The sequence below is a fragment of the Nicotiana attenuata genome, chromosome 9, assembly GCF_001879085.1.
Source record: "Nicotiana attenuata strain UT chromosome 9, NIATTr2, whole genome shotgun sequence".
NCBI lineage: Eukaryota > Viridiplantae > Streptophyta > Magnoliopsida > Solanales > Solanaceae > Nicotiana > Nicotiana attenuata.
Genome location: NC_031997.1, coordinates 4,869,457 through 4,883,615, shown reverse-complemented (window position 1 = coordinate 4,883,615; position 14,159 = coordinate 4,869,457). Strand labels below are relative to the sequence as shown.

Genomic DNA, 14,159 nt, shown 5'->3' with positions numbered 1-14,159 from the left:
CTGGGTAAAAGCTTAAAACAAATTAAAAGGGAAAAAGCAAGTGAATTTACGGGTAATAAGTATACTATTATAGTATATTGTATACTATTACAACATATTGCTACAGTATCTTGCATATTATTACAGTATACCATAACAATATATTGTATACTATAATAGTATACTGTTGCAGTATAACTATATACTCCTATAGTATATTAGTATACTGTAGCGGTATACTGTTTTGTAAACTATAATAGTATAGTGTTGCAGTATTGTATACCCTATTGGTATATTGTATCCTACAACATATTGTATACCGTAGCGGTATATTGTAGCTGTGTTCTTCTTCGATTTTCAACTGAAAATTTCGATCTCAATCACCTCAAATCAGCTCCAAACGCTATCAAAATTCAGTATGAACTTCCAGAAGGTACTATAAGCAATATTTAACAGCACCCACTTTGAATCAAACAAGAAATCTTCAAAAATAAAATTGAGCTTCAAGCCCAACAATGGTGGATATTCAAATACACAAAAATCTAGATCTAGGAAACCAGAAAAACTCAAACTTTCTCTTCTAGCTAAGGATTCTTTCACCCCCTCTCTCCATTTCCTGCTCGCAACACTCGTACTACAAACAAGTAGCCAAAAAATGACAAAATAAACACAACACGAAACAAAAACAAAGGGATAGATTCGGAAGAAAAAGTAGAGGAAAAAGAATTAAGTAAATTAACTGAGCCAAATCCTTGAAACAAGTAAGCAGAAAGAAAATCGCAGAAATAACAAAGGGCTTCAAAATTTACACACACATAGAGAAAAATTCAAGAAGAAGAAAGAAGGAGCGAAGTTATGTAAGCTGTGGAACAGAAAAATAATAAAAATCTAACAAGTAGGAGAGAGAAAGAAGAAGATGAAAATAAAGTCTGGTATCTTTTCGTCATGTCCTTCACACTTTGAATCAAATGGGAAGGCAAATAGCTGTGGGCCGGGTAAATAGTCTTGATTGCATAGGTAGGAAAAGTAAATAGTTTAGGTTTGGGTATTTAAGGGTAAATAGTTTGGGTTTAATGGGTATAAAGTGAAATTTTCTCTTGTTTATGATAGAAACTAACAGGATCATCTACTTTCCTTCCGAAAGGACGGCTCCCTTTTGGATCTGATACAAATTTTATCCCTACTTGTGATCAAAACACATTATATACGATGACATACCCTTCTCCTTGTTGTAAAGCTTGTCAGAGAAAAGTTTAATAAAAAATTACGTGTATCTTGACATTTTTATTCTGTAGAGCTATATCTACTGCTGCATTAAGTCACTCGGATGTTCAGACAAACAACAGAGGGATGCGTATAAAGGTCATTCATACTTGTAATAAGTTGAAAAATCACCCAATTTATTAGATTAGAGGAAGCAATGTCATTCTTGTCAGACAGTACAGGCTACTCCCTCATTAGAGAACTACATAGCCATCAGAAGCAAATTGTAAAAACACTTAAGTTATCCTGTCAATGAGGCACCTCATCTATCAGGAGGAATGCACAACTAACTTTTTCGCCACCAAGCGGATGCCTGCAGTCTGTTGGTAGTCGTATGAATCCACTGAGAAATATGCATCCAAAAGAGTTCCTGGTGTAATCAAGGAATCCAGTTCTGCCGCATCAAACCTACTGAACATGAGCTTCTGTGTTGTGGAAGACTCTTTCTGGTATATCTCTGTGACCCAGCGGGAGATATTAGCATCCACCACAGTTGGTAAACTGCACATTCACATACAGTATAATATTAGTTTGAAGCGCGAGAGGGATATTGATTCAGTAAAAGGGCTCGTTGTCCTGGTAAGTGGAGCTGTGGAGGTGTGAACGACAGGAGAGAGAAAATATCATAATACATTCAATAGAAATTAGGAAAGCCTGGATTAGCCATGCACTAAAAGCTCATCTATTACTTGTGCATCAGGTTGGAAAATCTTAAGGAAGACTAGCATATGCACTAGCAGACATGTCTGATCTTACATTAGAAAGCATAACGGAAAAGGAAAATCTGATCTCATATGCATCAAGGGCATGCCAGGAAAATACAGTAGAAGCAAAAGCTCTCCTGGTCTCTAATAACAGGAAAAATTGGCAGATTCACTTGTCTAGAAAGAAAGAAAGGAAGTTCAGAACTTACTTTAAACGAATGGTAGGACAGTTCATAAAGCCAGGCTTTCTGTTTACCACAGGCCTCCATTCTGACATGCTACCTGTATCCTCATTTAATTTCTGCGCAAGATTATCAATTGCATCCAAAAGTTGGCATAGGTCTGATGATGCATCCACCACAAAACTCAACCGTGGCCGACCAGCATAATCAACAAACCTAGTACTAATTCCAAACCGCACCTTCAGGCATCTAGAGCAAACTTGCAATTCAGCATTGTTGTGCAAGATTTGTATCTTCTGAGTCCCACGATAAAAGGGCGCTAGAATTACGGAGACAGAAGAAATTGAAATATTATTTGGTTCTAAGAAGTCAGTGCAGCCAATGTAACCTCCTGTTGCAGTTGATACAGAAGATTGTCGAGAATCTGCTGAACCAGGTTCTTCTTCCATGTCATCTAACTGAATGGATTCCCTTACTTCGGCGCTCAGTTGGACCAAGTTAAAAGCGTCGGGCCTAGAGGAATTTGTTTCAAGAAGTTGTGGTATCTCCACATTTCTGCTTACAAGTGGAAATATTGGATGATCTGATTCTATGTTGTCTTCTGCAATAGATTTCATAAGACTTTCTATCTTGACACTCGATGAAGGTGTATCTGTACTGGAGCCCATCCCCTCCAGAACAGCATTTCCATTAGTGCGACTTCTTATAGCAGTATTAGGAGACACCCAACTGTTCTCAGTTAATATCTCAGGCAGGCTGGATTCCTGCAGGTACAACAATTTAGCTATTCAACCCACGGCAAAGTTCAATTGTCTATTCGGCTCAGAACATAAGTTCTAGAAATGAGAGAAAAATATCAATATATATCCTTGTAAGATGCGGTAGCATGGCCATGCAGTTAGATTGTACAGTGTCAACTGCCATATCTAAAAGCTTGTCTGTATTAGAGAAATGATTTTTTGTAGAGGAAGAGAAATGACATTTTTATAATTTGTTTTAGATCGCTGAAGAATTGTCTTAAGATTTGAGCTCCAGATCTGATACCATTTTGAACCTTATGACTCAACAAAAGTTTAAAAGCTGTTAGTGAGTTGACACTTCTATCTTTACTTTAGATTTGCAACAATTCACTTACTTTTCTTGGGTTCATCTTTGATCAGTTATCGAACTTCAACTTTGATTCAACATTTTAATTTTATCAACAAATATGCAACTATGCTCTAAAGCCCTTTGCAAGTCCAAATTGGGCAGCCTGTCAAAAGGTGGCCCCAATAATCAAAATCAGAGGCTCAGCGTCCGCACTGCATAGCTTAAACTGAAAGGCTTGCAGTAATCTTGTTTCACTAATGGAATAGTTCCTCTTTCTCATATATTTTCATGCAACCATTAAACATAATAACACAGATTTTTCCATCATATTACACTTGATGCTGAATTCTAGCCTGTCACAGTTGTCAGTTTCAAAAGCCAATTCACACCTCAGTTAAGGCAGGCAGAAGGAATATTGCCTTAATTTACAAAAGAGATTCGTGAGAAGAAATCAGAAGAGAATGGATGAGAATTTTTCCAGCTGCAGGCCATACTTGCTTTGGGTGTCAGGTTTTCTTTTAACTTTTTCCCTCTTCATTTATTGAAGTTGAGGCGTTGGGGTAGAGGGTGTAGGAGGGGCTAACCAAGGATGAAGTTACACAAAGGGAAGGTATAACAATCTAATGCAAGTAGTCTACAGTTATGACATTGCGGCTGTTAGAATAGTCATGTAAATAGGAGTAAATAAATAACCCTAATCCAATATATATTAGGAGTAGGACATGTTATGTGTGTGTATATATATAGGGCTCATTGTAACATATGTCAATACATCAATAATATATTATCTCCCGTGCATTCTCACATGGTATCAGAGCAATTGTGAGAGGTTTATCGCTGTGCATAAATTCCAGCAATTCCGGGAAGAGAAATCAGTCACCGGAACCCTTTTTTTCCGGCGACTTTTTCAAGCCTGTTTGCGTCTGCTTTGTCTCTGTCAGTGTTGTGCAAAATCCAACACTACCACAAGAGTCGCCACTGTCCGGCGACCAAACCCCACAAAAAATCTCCGGCAAACAGTACCCCACGCGCCTCCACGCGCCACCAGAAGCTCATGCGCGTGAGCCCACGCGCCGGCGCGTGCACCACTTTCCGGCCATTTTTTGACGAAGTTCCTTCAGGGCAGTTGGATCGCCCTCAAATTCCGAGCCTACCCATAATTTTATTTTTCAATTCCGACCACTTTGAGTTTTTCCGGCGACCACAATGATTTTTCCGGCAGCTACAGTACTTTCCCGGCAAACACAGTGTTTTCTTCATCTGTTTCAGAGAATTTTCAGTTGATTCTTTTTGTTATTTGGTGATAATCCAACCATGTCTTTGGGAGTCGATGCTTTCGGGTCTAGAAACCCGGGTTCTGGCAGTTCCGGTGTTATGATTATCTCAGAACCTTTAATGGGAGGTTCAAACTACTTAGATTGGGCTTCATCTGTCGAGTTGTGGTGTAAAGGTCAAGGAGTTCAAGATCATTTAACAAAAAAGGCTAGCGAAGGTGATGAAAAGGCCAAAACACAGTGGGAGAAGGTCGATGCTCAGTTATGTAGTATCCTGTGGCGATCTATTGATTCCAAGTTGATGCCCTTGTTCCGTCCATTCCAGACACGTTATTTAGTTTGGGAAAAGGCTCGTAATCTATCACTAATGACATATCTCGTTTCTATGATGTAATATCGCGAATGACAAACTTGAAGAAACAAGAATTAGATATGTCTACTTACTTGGGACAAGTTCAGGCAGTCATGGAAGAATTTGAGACGTTGATGCCAGTTTCTGCTAGTATTGAAAAACAACAAGAGCAACGACTGAAGATGTTTCTAGTTCTTACACTCGCTGGACTCCCTAATGACCTTGATTCAGTACGTGACCAGATTTTGGCTAGTCCAACCGTCCCCACAGTTGATGAATTATCTCTCGATTACTTCGCCTTGCTGCAGCACCTAGTCACCCTAGTGAGCTCATCACAGACACTTGACTCATCTGTCCACGTATCCCAATCAGTGGACAATCGGGCATCTCATACTATGGAGAATAGACGAGGAGGAGGTCGTTTTGGAAGATCTAGACCCAAGTGCTCTTATTGTCATGAACTTGGACACACTCGTGACGTGTGCTATTCTTTACATGGCCGCCCACCCAAAAATGCTTATGTTGCTCAGACTGAGACTACAGGTAACCAGGGATTTTCTTTATCTGAAGGGGAGTATAATGAGTTCCTTCAGTATCGAGCAAGTAAGCAGACATCTCCACAAGTAGCTTCTGTCGCTCAGACTGATACTTCTGTTGCTGGTAATTCTTTTGCTTGTGTTTCCCAGTCTAGTACTCTTGGACAATGGGTTGTGGACTCGGCCGCTTCTGATCATATCTCTGGTAATAAATCACTTTTGTCAAATATTGCGTATTCACAGTCTCTTCCCACTGTTACTTTAGCCAATGGGTCTCAAACCAAAGCAAAAGAAGTTGGACAAGCGAATCCCCTACCCGCTGTCACTCTAGATTCCGTTCTCTATGTCCCTGGCTGTCCTTTTAATCTTGCATCTGTTAGTCGTTTGACTCGTGCCCTCCATTGTGGTATATATTTTATTGATGATTCCTTTATTATGCAGGACCGCAGTACGGGGCAGACGATTGGAACAGGACTTGAATCAGAAGGCCTTTACTACCTTAACTCACTAAATTCCTCCAAGGCATGTCTAGTTACAGATCCTCCGGACCTAATTCACAGACGTTTAGGACATCCAAGCTTATCCAAGCTTTAGAAGATGGTGCCTAGTTTATCTAGTTTATCCACATTAGAGTGTGAGTCATGTCAGCTCGGGAAACATACCCGAGCCTCCTTTCCTCGTAGTATTGAGAGTCATGCAGAGTCTATTTTTTCTTTAGTTCATTCTGATATATGAGGTCCTAGTAGAGTCAGTTCAACCTTGGGATTTCGTTATTTTGTTAGTTTTATTGATGATCATTCAAGATGTACTTGGATTTTCTTAATGAAAGATCGTTCTGAGTTGTTTTCTATATTCCAGAATTTTTGTGCTGAAATTAAAAATCAATTTGGTGTTTCCATTCGCACTTTTCGCAGTGATAATGCCTTAGAATATTTATCCTCTCAATTTCAGCAGTTTATGACTTCTCAAGGAATTATTCATCAGACCTCTTGTCCTTATACCCCTCAGCAAAATGGGGTTGCAGAGAGAAAGAATAGGCACATCATTGAGACTGCTCGCACACTTCTCATTGAATCTCATGTTCCGCTGCGTTTTTGGGGCGATGCAGTTCTCACAGCTTGTTATTTAGTTAATCGGATGCCTTCCTCTCCCATCCAGAATCAGATACCGTATGCAGTATTGTGTCCCCAATCACCCGTATACTCTGTTCCCCCTCGTGTTTTTGGGAGCACTTGTTTCGTTCATAACCTAGCCCCTGGGAAAGATAAGTTAGCTCCTCGTGCTCTCAAGTGTGTCTTCCTTGGTTATTCTCGTGTTCAGAAGGGCTATCGTTGTTACTCACTTGATCTTCGTAGGTACTTTATGTCCTCTGACGTCACATTTTTTGAGTCTAAACCTTTCTTTACCTCTTCTGACCTTTCTGACCCCCTTGATATATCTGAGGTCTTACCTATACCGACCTTTAAGGAGTCTACTATAGCTCCTCCTTCACCTTCCGCCACAGAAGTCTTACCCGAGTCTCCTATAGCTCCTCCTTCACCTTCCGCTATAGAAGTCTTATCCATTCCAGCCGTTGAGGAGTCTAGTGTGGCTCCTCCTAGACTCCCTGCCACAGGAACACCACTTTTGACATATCATCGTCGTCCGCGCCCAGCATCAGGTCCAGCTGATTCACGTCCTGCACCTGACCCTGCTAATACTGCGGACTTGTCTCCTCTTAATCAACCGATTGCACTTCGGAAAGGTATACGGGCCACCCTTAATCCTAATCCCCATTATGTCGGTTTGAGTTATCATCGTTTGTCATCACCCTATTATGCTTTTCTATCTTCTTTGTCCTCTGTTTCCATCCCTAAGTCTACAGGTGAAGCATTGTCTCATCCAGGATGGCGACAGGCTATGATTGACGAGATGTCTGCTTTACATACGAGTGGTACTTGGGAGCTCGTCCCTCTTCCTTCAGGTAAATCTACTGTTGGTTGTCGTTGGGTGTATGCAGTCAAGGTTGGTCCGGATGGTAAGGTTGATCGTCTTAAGGCTCGTCTTGTTGCCAAAGGATATACTCAGATATTTGGGCTCGATTACAGTGATACCTTCTCTCCTGTGGCTAAGATAGCATCAGTCCGCCTTTTTCTATCCATGGCTGCTGTTCGCCATTGGCCCCTCTATCAGCTGGACATTAAGAATGCTTTTTTACACGGTGACCTTGAGGATGAAGTTTATATGGAGCAACCACCTGGGTTTGTTGCTCAGGGGGAGTCTCGTGGCCTTGTATGTCGCTTGCGTCGGTCACTTTATGGTCTAAAGCAGTCTCCTCGAGCCTGGTTTGGTAAGTTCAGCACAGTTATTCGAGAATTTGGCATGATTCAGAGTGAAGCTGATCACTCTGTATTCTATCGGCATTCTGCCTCGAGTCTCTGTATTTATCTGGTGGTCTATGTTGACGACATTGTTATTACCGGCAATGACCAGGATGGTATTACTAAATTGAAGCAACATCTCTTGCAACACTTTCAGACTAAGGATCTGGGCAAACTAAAGTATTTTCTGGGTATTGAGGTCGCTCAGTCTAGCTCAGGTGTTGTGATCTCACAACGAAAGTATGCCTTAGATATTCTTGAAGAGACAGGAATGACAGGTTGTAGACCGGTTGACACTCCGATGGATCCGAATTCTAAACTTATGCCAGGACAGGGGGAGCCTCTTAGCGATCCTGCAAGATATAGACGGTTGGTTGGTAAATTAAATTACCTTACAGTGACAAGACCTTACATTTCCTTTTCTGTGAGTGTTGTGAGTCAGTTTATGGATTCTCCGTGTGATAGTCATTGGGATGCAGTTGTTCGCATTCTTCGGTATATAAAATCAGCTCCAGGCAAAGGTTTATTGTTTGAGGGTCGAGGCCATGAGCAGATCGTTGGATACTCAGATGCTGATTGGGCAGGATCACCTTCTGATAGACGTTCTACGTCTGGATATTGTGTCTTGGTAGGAGGAAATTTGGTGTCCTGGAAGAGCAAGAAACAGAATGTGGTTGCTCGGTCTAGTGCAGAAGCAGAATATCGAGCGATGGCTATGGCGACATGTGAGCTAATTTGGATCAAACAGTTGCTCAAGGAGTTGAAATTTGGTGAGATTAGTCAGATGGGACTTGTGTGTGATAATTAAGATGCTCATTGAGATTGACTGTCACTTTGTCAGAGAAAAGATACTCTCGGGAGATATTGCTACAAGTTTGTGAAGTCGAATGATCAGCTTGCAGATATTTTCACCAAGTCTCTCACTAGTCCTCGTATTAACTACATATGTAACAAGCTCGGTACATATGATTTATATGCACCAGCTTGAGGGGGAGTGTTAGAATGTCATGTAAATAGGAGTAAATAAATAACCCTAATCCAATATATATTAGGAGTAGGACATGTTATGTGTGTATATATATATAGGGCTCACTGTAACATATGTCAATACATCAATAATATATTTTCTCCCGTGCATTCTCACAGCGGCAATAGGCCTTAATATATGAAAGAAAGAAAAATAGTACACTTCTTTTAGATCTGTTGCACTGTACTTCTAACACATATGGCTGGCCGTACAGACAAATAGGAAAAAGGAAAATAATGCGACGAAAAGAAAAAACAAAAGCATGTCCAATTAGACTTCCAAGTATCTTTTTTCAAACTTAACTTCAAATACTACTTTTTTCCAAATATCAATCAATTCATATCCAAACGCTTAAGATTCTCCAAGTTTGAGAATCATTGTTAATATTAGCAACCTAGACTGGATGAGAAAAAAAACAAAAGTACGGTCGAGGACCAGCTTACCAAAAACAAAACAGTTGCACAGTATTTTAGTACTTCAAAATTCATTCGAACATCATCCAAACTCCTGAAAAGTAGAACATCAAGGTTGAGAAAGTGAGAAAAAATACCCCAACAAGCTTGCAGTTCACACTGCACGGAGAAAAACCATCTAAATCACCTTCAATAGCATAGATTGTGTTTCCTATTGGAAAAAAATAGTAACACATTTTTGGGTTATTTGACAGTTAACTAACAATCTGCTGAAAGTAGCAAAGTGAATGTCTCACACACACCAGGGACTTAAAGCAAAATTAACTAAATAAAAGCTAAAGTCAGGGAAGTTATGTCGAAAAACAAACTAGAGGAGAACGACATGAACCAAACAACAAAAACATATTCAATTTTGCCTATCAGGTCATACTGCGCAAGACACCTCTAGCTGAAAAGTTCCAAGTAAATACAATAACACCCTATCCCGTTTCTTCAGTCCAGTCCACAAGTTAATAAGATAATATGTGCCTGGTCCACAGGGATGACTTATTTCATTCTGATACCAAAAAAAAAATCCAATAGCAGCATCTTAATCGCTAGACCACTTATTACGCTAAATTAAGGAACTACTTAATTATAAGCTGAAATGGGATTATTAATCCCATAAAAGAGTCTCGGCCAATCAGAATTTTATTTTGATAAGTTCTTATTGATGAAATACCAAGATGGTACAGGATAGTACAAGACTCAACAACATACCATACAACGGACTATCATGTTTCCCTCCAGACAAACTCAAAAAGTCCATATACTGATCCAAGCTTTCTGTAAAGGTAATTCTTACGAATTTGGCCCAGCCATTTCTTCACTTTATACGAAGTGCTTCTATTGTATATAATATAGTTGGAACACCTTAGATTCTCTTGCTCTAGTTTGATTGTTATTTTATTTTTATAATGGGTGTTAACATAATTATGTCGATAAAAATGCATTACTTATAGCCTGCTTGGTCAAGATTCTACAATCAGCTTATTTTAAAAAGTGCTTTTCTCAAAAGTACTTTTCAAGAAAGTGCTCTTTGTGAAAAGCAGTTTGTGTTTGGCTACTTAATTTGAAAAGCACTTTTACGCAGCAATTCGTGTTTGGCCAAGCTTTTAGAAAGTGCTTTTAAGTGTATTTTTCTTAAAAGTGCTTTTCAAAAAAGTGCTTTAGGGGATAAGCTACTTTTTCTGCTTCTCAAAAACTGCTTCTATTTCTAGTCAAAAGCACTTTTTTCAAAAAAGAAGCTTCGCCGAACAGGCTATTAGAATTGAGATTATATGAATGTCTATTTTATTAGATAAATTTAATTATTCCTAAGAGTAGTCGCCTTAGTCAATATTCTCAAAACCAAATGCAATATAGAGTAATATTATATCATATTCCTTTTGTTACATAGAAGAATTAGTCGATTTAATCTTACACTTTATAAGACACTAACCAAGTACAAGAGAAGTTCAATAAAAGGATGATGACTTTATCAAGTGTTTGTTCTCTATTAACCCAACACATAACGTACTACTTTGACTCATTCATGCATACTTGATGTCCTTATATTTTATCCACAGACGAAACATGCCCATGAAGAGGATAGCCAAAGAGCATTAAGCTAATGATTTTAAGAAGGGAGAAAAACTCTGTTACCTATGTGTTTGCTGTCCAAGGCCAAAATAAGTAGCAAGAGAGGCCATCTGCAAACAAAATGAAACCAATTCAGTATTCAAACATTTGAAAAGAAATCACTTCACTTATAGCCTGTAACATTTCTTGGCGGTACACAAAACCTCCCTAGCAGTACAAAGGATTGCATTAACCTCTCCTATTAGCAAAATTGGCCTATTTACTCCCTCACTAATACTCTCCAATGCTTATGTATGGAAATATCAACATATTAAAAAGCGAACAAATTTGAAAGGAAAAACAGTTAATACACTTCTCCTCACAGCAAACCAGAAATTTTGTCATATAGACGGTTTGATTCTATGCAAAAGGAAGATTTCTATTTTGTTTTAGTTTATTACCTTCAATGAAGTCAAAACATTAAAAAGAAAAAAGAAAAAAGAAAAAAGAAAAAAGAAAAAAGAAAAAAGCATACAAAAAAAAAGTGCAGCCTGAAAATTGCATTCCTGGGAGTTCATCTTCTAATTTTGACATAAGAACCCACCGACCAGCGAAAAGTCATCTGTACAAGTATAGGGAAACAAAAAAGGCAATGCTACAGCTCGACAACAGTATAACAGAATGCTGATTTTAAAGATCTTTACAAGCAATTATTCATGTCAAAATGTGTTGCTTAGCATTTCCACTCTAGCATGTACATAATTAACTTGAATTTGGCAAAAACCATAACCTCCAGAATTCCAGAAGGCCCATAAGTGTTTTCCAAATGAAGGCAAAAAAAAAAAAAAAACACTTCTCCAACAATTGAGAATTCTTTAAGCCAACTGTCTCCGAGTCAAATTATCTAATTTCCCTACTTTTTCATGAAGAAGGCAGATAAATTTCGATACCTTCATGTTACCAGCTCTCCTTCCAAATCTTTGTGTCAACAAAGCAAGTGTATCAATTGTTCCCTTGGGTTCTGGTGCAGGCCTATTAATTCCAGCAAACGCCTCCCGAATCCTTGGACAATCAAATTTCAGAATATTGTGGCCCGCCCATATCCTCCCTACACAAACAACATAACAAGCATAGAGCAAAAGCAAAATCAGCCAATTCCACATAAAAGATAACAACATCATACTCAACATATGTCCAATAAATTTGATCCAAAAGTACCTTTACCAAAAGCAGCTGTTAAAAATATATGTTTATAAAAAATATATCTGTATAAAATATGTGTAGTAAGTTTGCACACACTACCACAGATTTGTAGATCGGATTATGGTACTCCATATCAACTAACTTAAAATTCTGAATCCCTACCTCCATAGGAAGGTAAGGGAAGGAAACTTAAAATGGTCTATTTACCAAGCAGTCTGGTACAACCCACTAGCAAAGGTGCCAAGTAAACATGCCCATCAAGACTTCTCGCATCAGGCACTAATAAATTTTTAACGTCTAATTAGATCGTGAATCATTCAAATTGAGAACATAAGCTCGTTGCTTTTTCTTTCCCTATAATTTAATTCCAACTTTGCCGAATCACTTATGTTATGATCTTCTACATCCTAGGTCTCCTCGTTCCGTCATCTGGCTTATGTTCTGGACCGTGAGATTTATTCCTTTTGATCTTCATATTTTTACCCGTAATAGGTATTGGTATATACCCGGATTTCGTTCTTTCATTAGCAGTTGACAAGGTGGAAGTTATTCTATCTATTTTTTTTATAGATAATTTGGATGACTGATCACTTTGATTCAATCATATATCTTGGAATCAGCTTAAGTATTCCTTTTTTCTTATTTTTTTTCAACCCATTTTATCTGATTTCTACCGCAGGAAAAAAATAGAGCAAAATCTGACGTAAGCATGCCCATCAAGATTGGTGCATATAGACTCGTACAGAGTGTTACAGCTAAATTTCGAACCTGAGATTGTTACTCCTATAGTTCAACGACTTAACAATTCCCTTGAGAGCAAAAATCAAAATGGTTTTATCTGGTGTTCAATTAAAAAATTTCAGCCATTCCAAAAAAGGAAGAATCTTACTCCTCTATAAATCAGTAGATGCACATGTGAAAGAGATGAAAGAGGTGGGTGTAGGGGTTAGAAACTGACCATGGAGAATGTCAAAAACTTTGTCGGCGATATCAGCGAAGGTAGGGGCAGAAGTGACAGCATCTCTGGTAATACCATTGCACCGAACAGAAAGTTGGGAAATGAGAGAGAGGTCGTCAGGTCGTACGAGGGTGGAGTAATTCTCTTGCTCCACAAGCTTCCTCGGGCAAACGAGAATTGCCCCAAATTCCAAGAGTGCATATCCCTGTCCGGTTCGTGTCGGAATTGTTGTCTCTACGTCGAAAAATACTATCTCCGACCTATCTTCCATGGTTTCTTAATTAGCTCCAAAAATATCAAACAATTAAGAAAGGAAATGGATGAAATAGTTATGGCGGTGTGTTTGGATTTGAATATATATATATATATATATATAAGACGTGGACGACTGTATATGTTTTACTGGTAGATATGCTGAAAGGAATGACTCTTGTAATTTGGGCTGGGTGGAGGCTTGTTTTGGTTGTGCTCACCTCACACGCAAGGAAGGAATATCAAAAGCAGATTTATGATTTTATTGTTTTTTTTATTTTTTATCCGGTATTTAGTTGTCATATTCTTTGTCTAACTTGGGAGATTAAGATATGCTAAAAGGATGTGATTGAAAATCCAAAACTTGAAGCCAATTGAATCGTCAGTGCAGTACTAAGGTATATTCCAGCAGCTGTTCAGATTATAATTACAAGTTGTCATTGAGATATCGTATACATGTTTCTTGTATATCTTTAATTCTGGAATCCAGAGGATGCCCGGACGGCAAGCAAGTCCCTCTACTCTATCGATGTGTATAACTTCTTTAAAAAAGTGCTTTTGGCGAGAATTAGTTTGTGTTTGACTAATTAATTAGAAAAGCACTTTCGCTAGATAATTAGCTTACTCGTAAGGTCAAGATCCATATCTCGATAAAATGTAAGCTCTATGAGATAAATTAATATGATACACTGTGAAGATATGTAAGAACACATTAGTGGACTAGTCTTTAGGAAAACGTCTCTCGAATATTCTCCTAACTTGGTTTAATTAACGATTCAAAAAGCTCTCACGATTACTTAGAAGAATTACTAAATTAAACTAAATAAAATAAGACAAAGATACCAAAATATTCCTCTTTCGATTAAATAAACCGGTGACTAAATTCACAATCAATCCAAAGCTCCATACACGAATTCATGCAATAAAATTAAAGTTAAATCCATAAATATTTCTCAAAATACCATATC

The 14,159-nt window shown here is 38.4% G+C and overlaps 1 protein-coding gene across 1 annotated transcript; it reads right to left on the bottom strand.

The window, feature by feature from the left end:
• On the bottom strand, positions 1,356-13,423 carry LOC109232000 (protein NEN1-like). Its single transcript, XM_019397625.1, has 6 exons — positions 12,940-13,423; positions 11,729-11,886; positions 10,863-10,909; positions 9,210-9,273; positions 2,156-2,892; positions 1,356-1,743 (listed from the first exon to the last, which is right to left on the bottom strand). Exons 1-6 carry the CDS (start codon positions 13,208-13,210, stop codon positions 1,512-1,514), a joined length of 1,509 nt encoding a protein of 502 aa, XP_019253170.1. The 5' UTR covers positions 13,211-13,423; the 3' UTR covers positions 1,356-1,511.

What these genes read in the sequence shown, in the direction of transcription:
- LOC109232000 (XM_019397625.1), bottom strand. Translation starts at nt 13,210, where the DNA reads ATGGAAGATAGGTCGGAGATAGTATTTTTCGACGTAGAGACAACAATT. An exon ending in GGAGAGCTGGTAACATGAAG is followed by an intron (nt 10,910 to 11,728) that starts GTATCGAAATTT and finishes TTTTGTTTGCAG; the next exon opens with ATGGCCTCTCTTGCTACTTA. An exon ending in CTTGGACAGCAAACACATAG is followed by an intron (nt 9,274 to 10,862) that starts GTAACAGAGTTT and finishes TCTACTTTTCAG; the next exon opens with GAGTTTGGATGATGTTCGAA.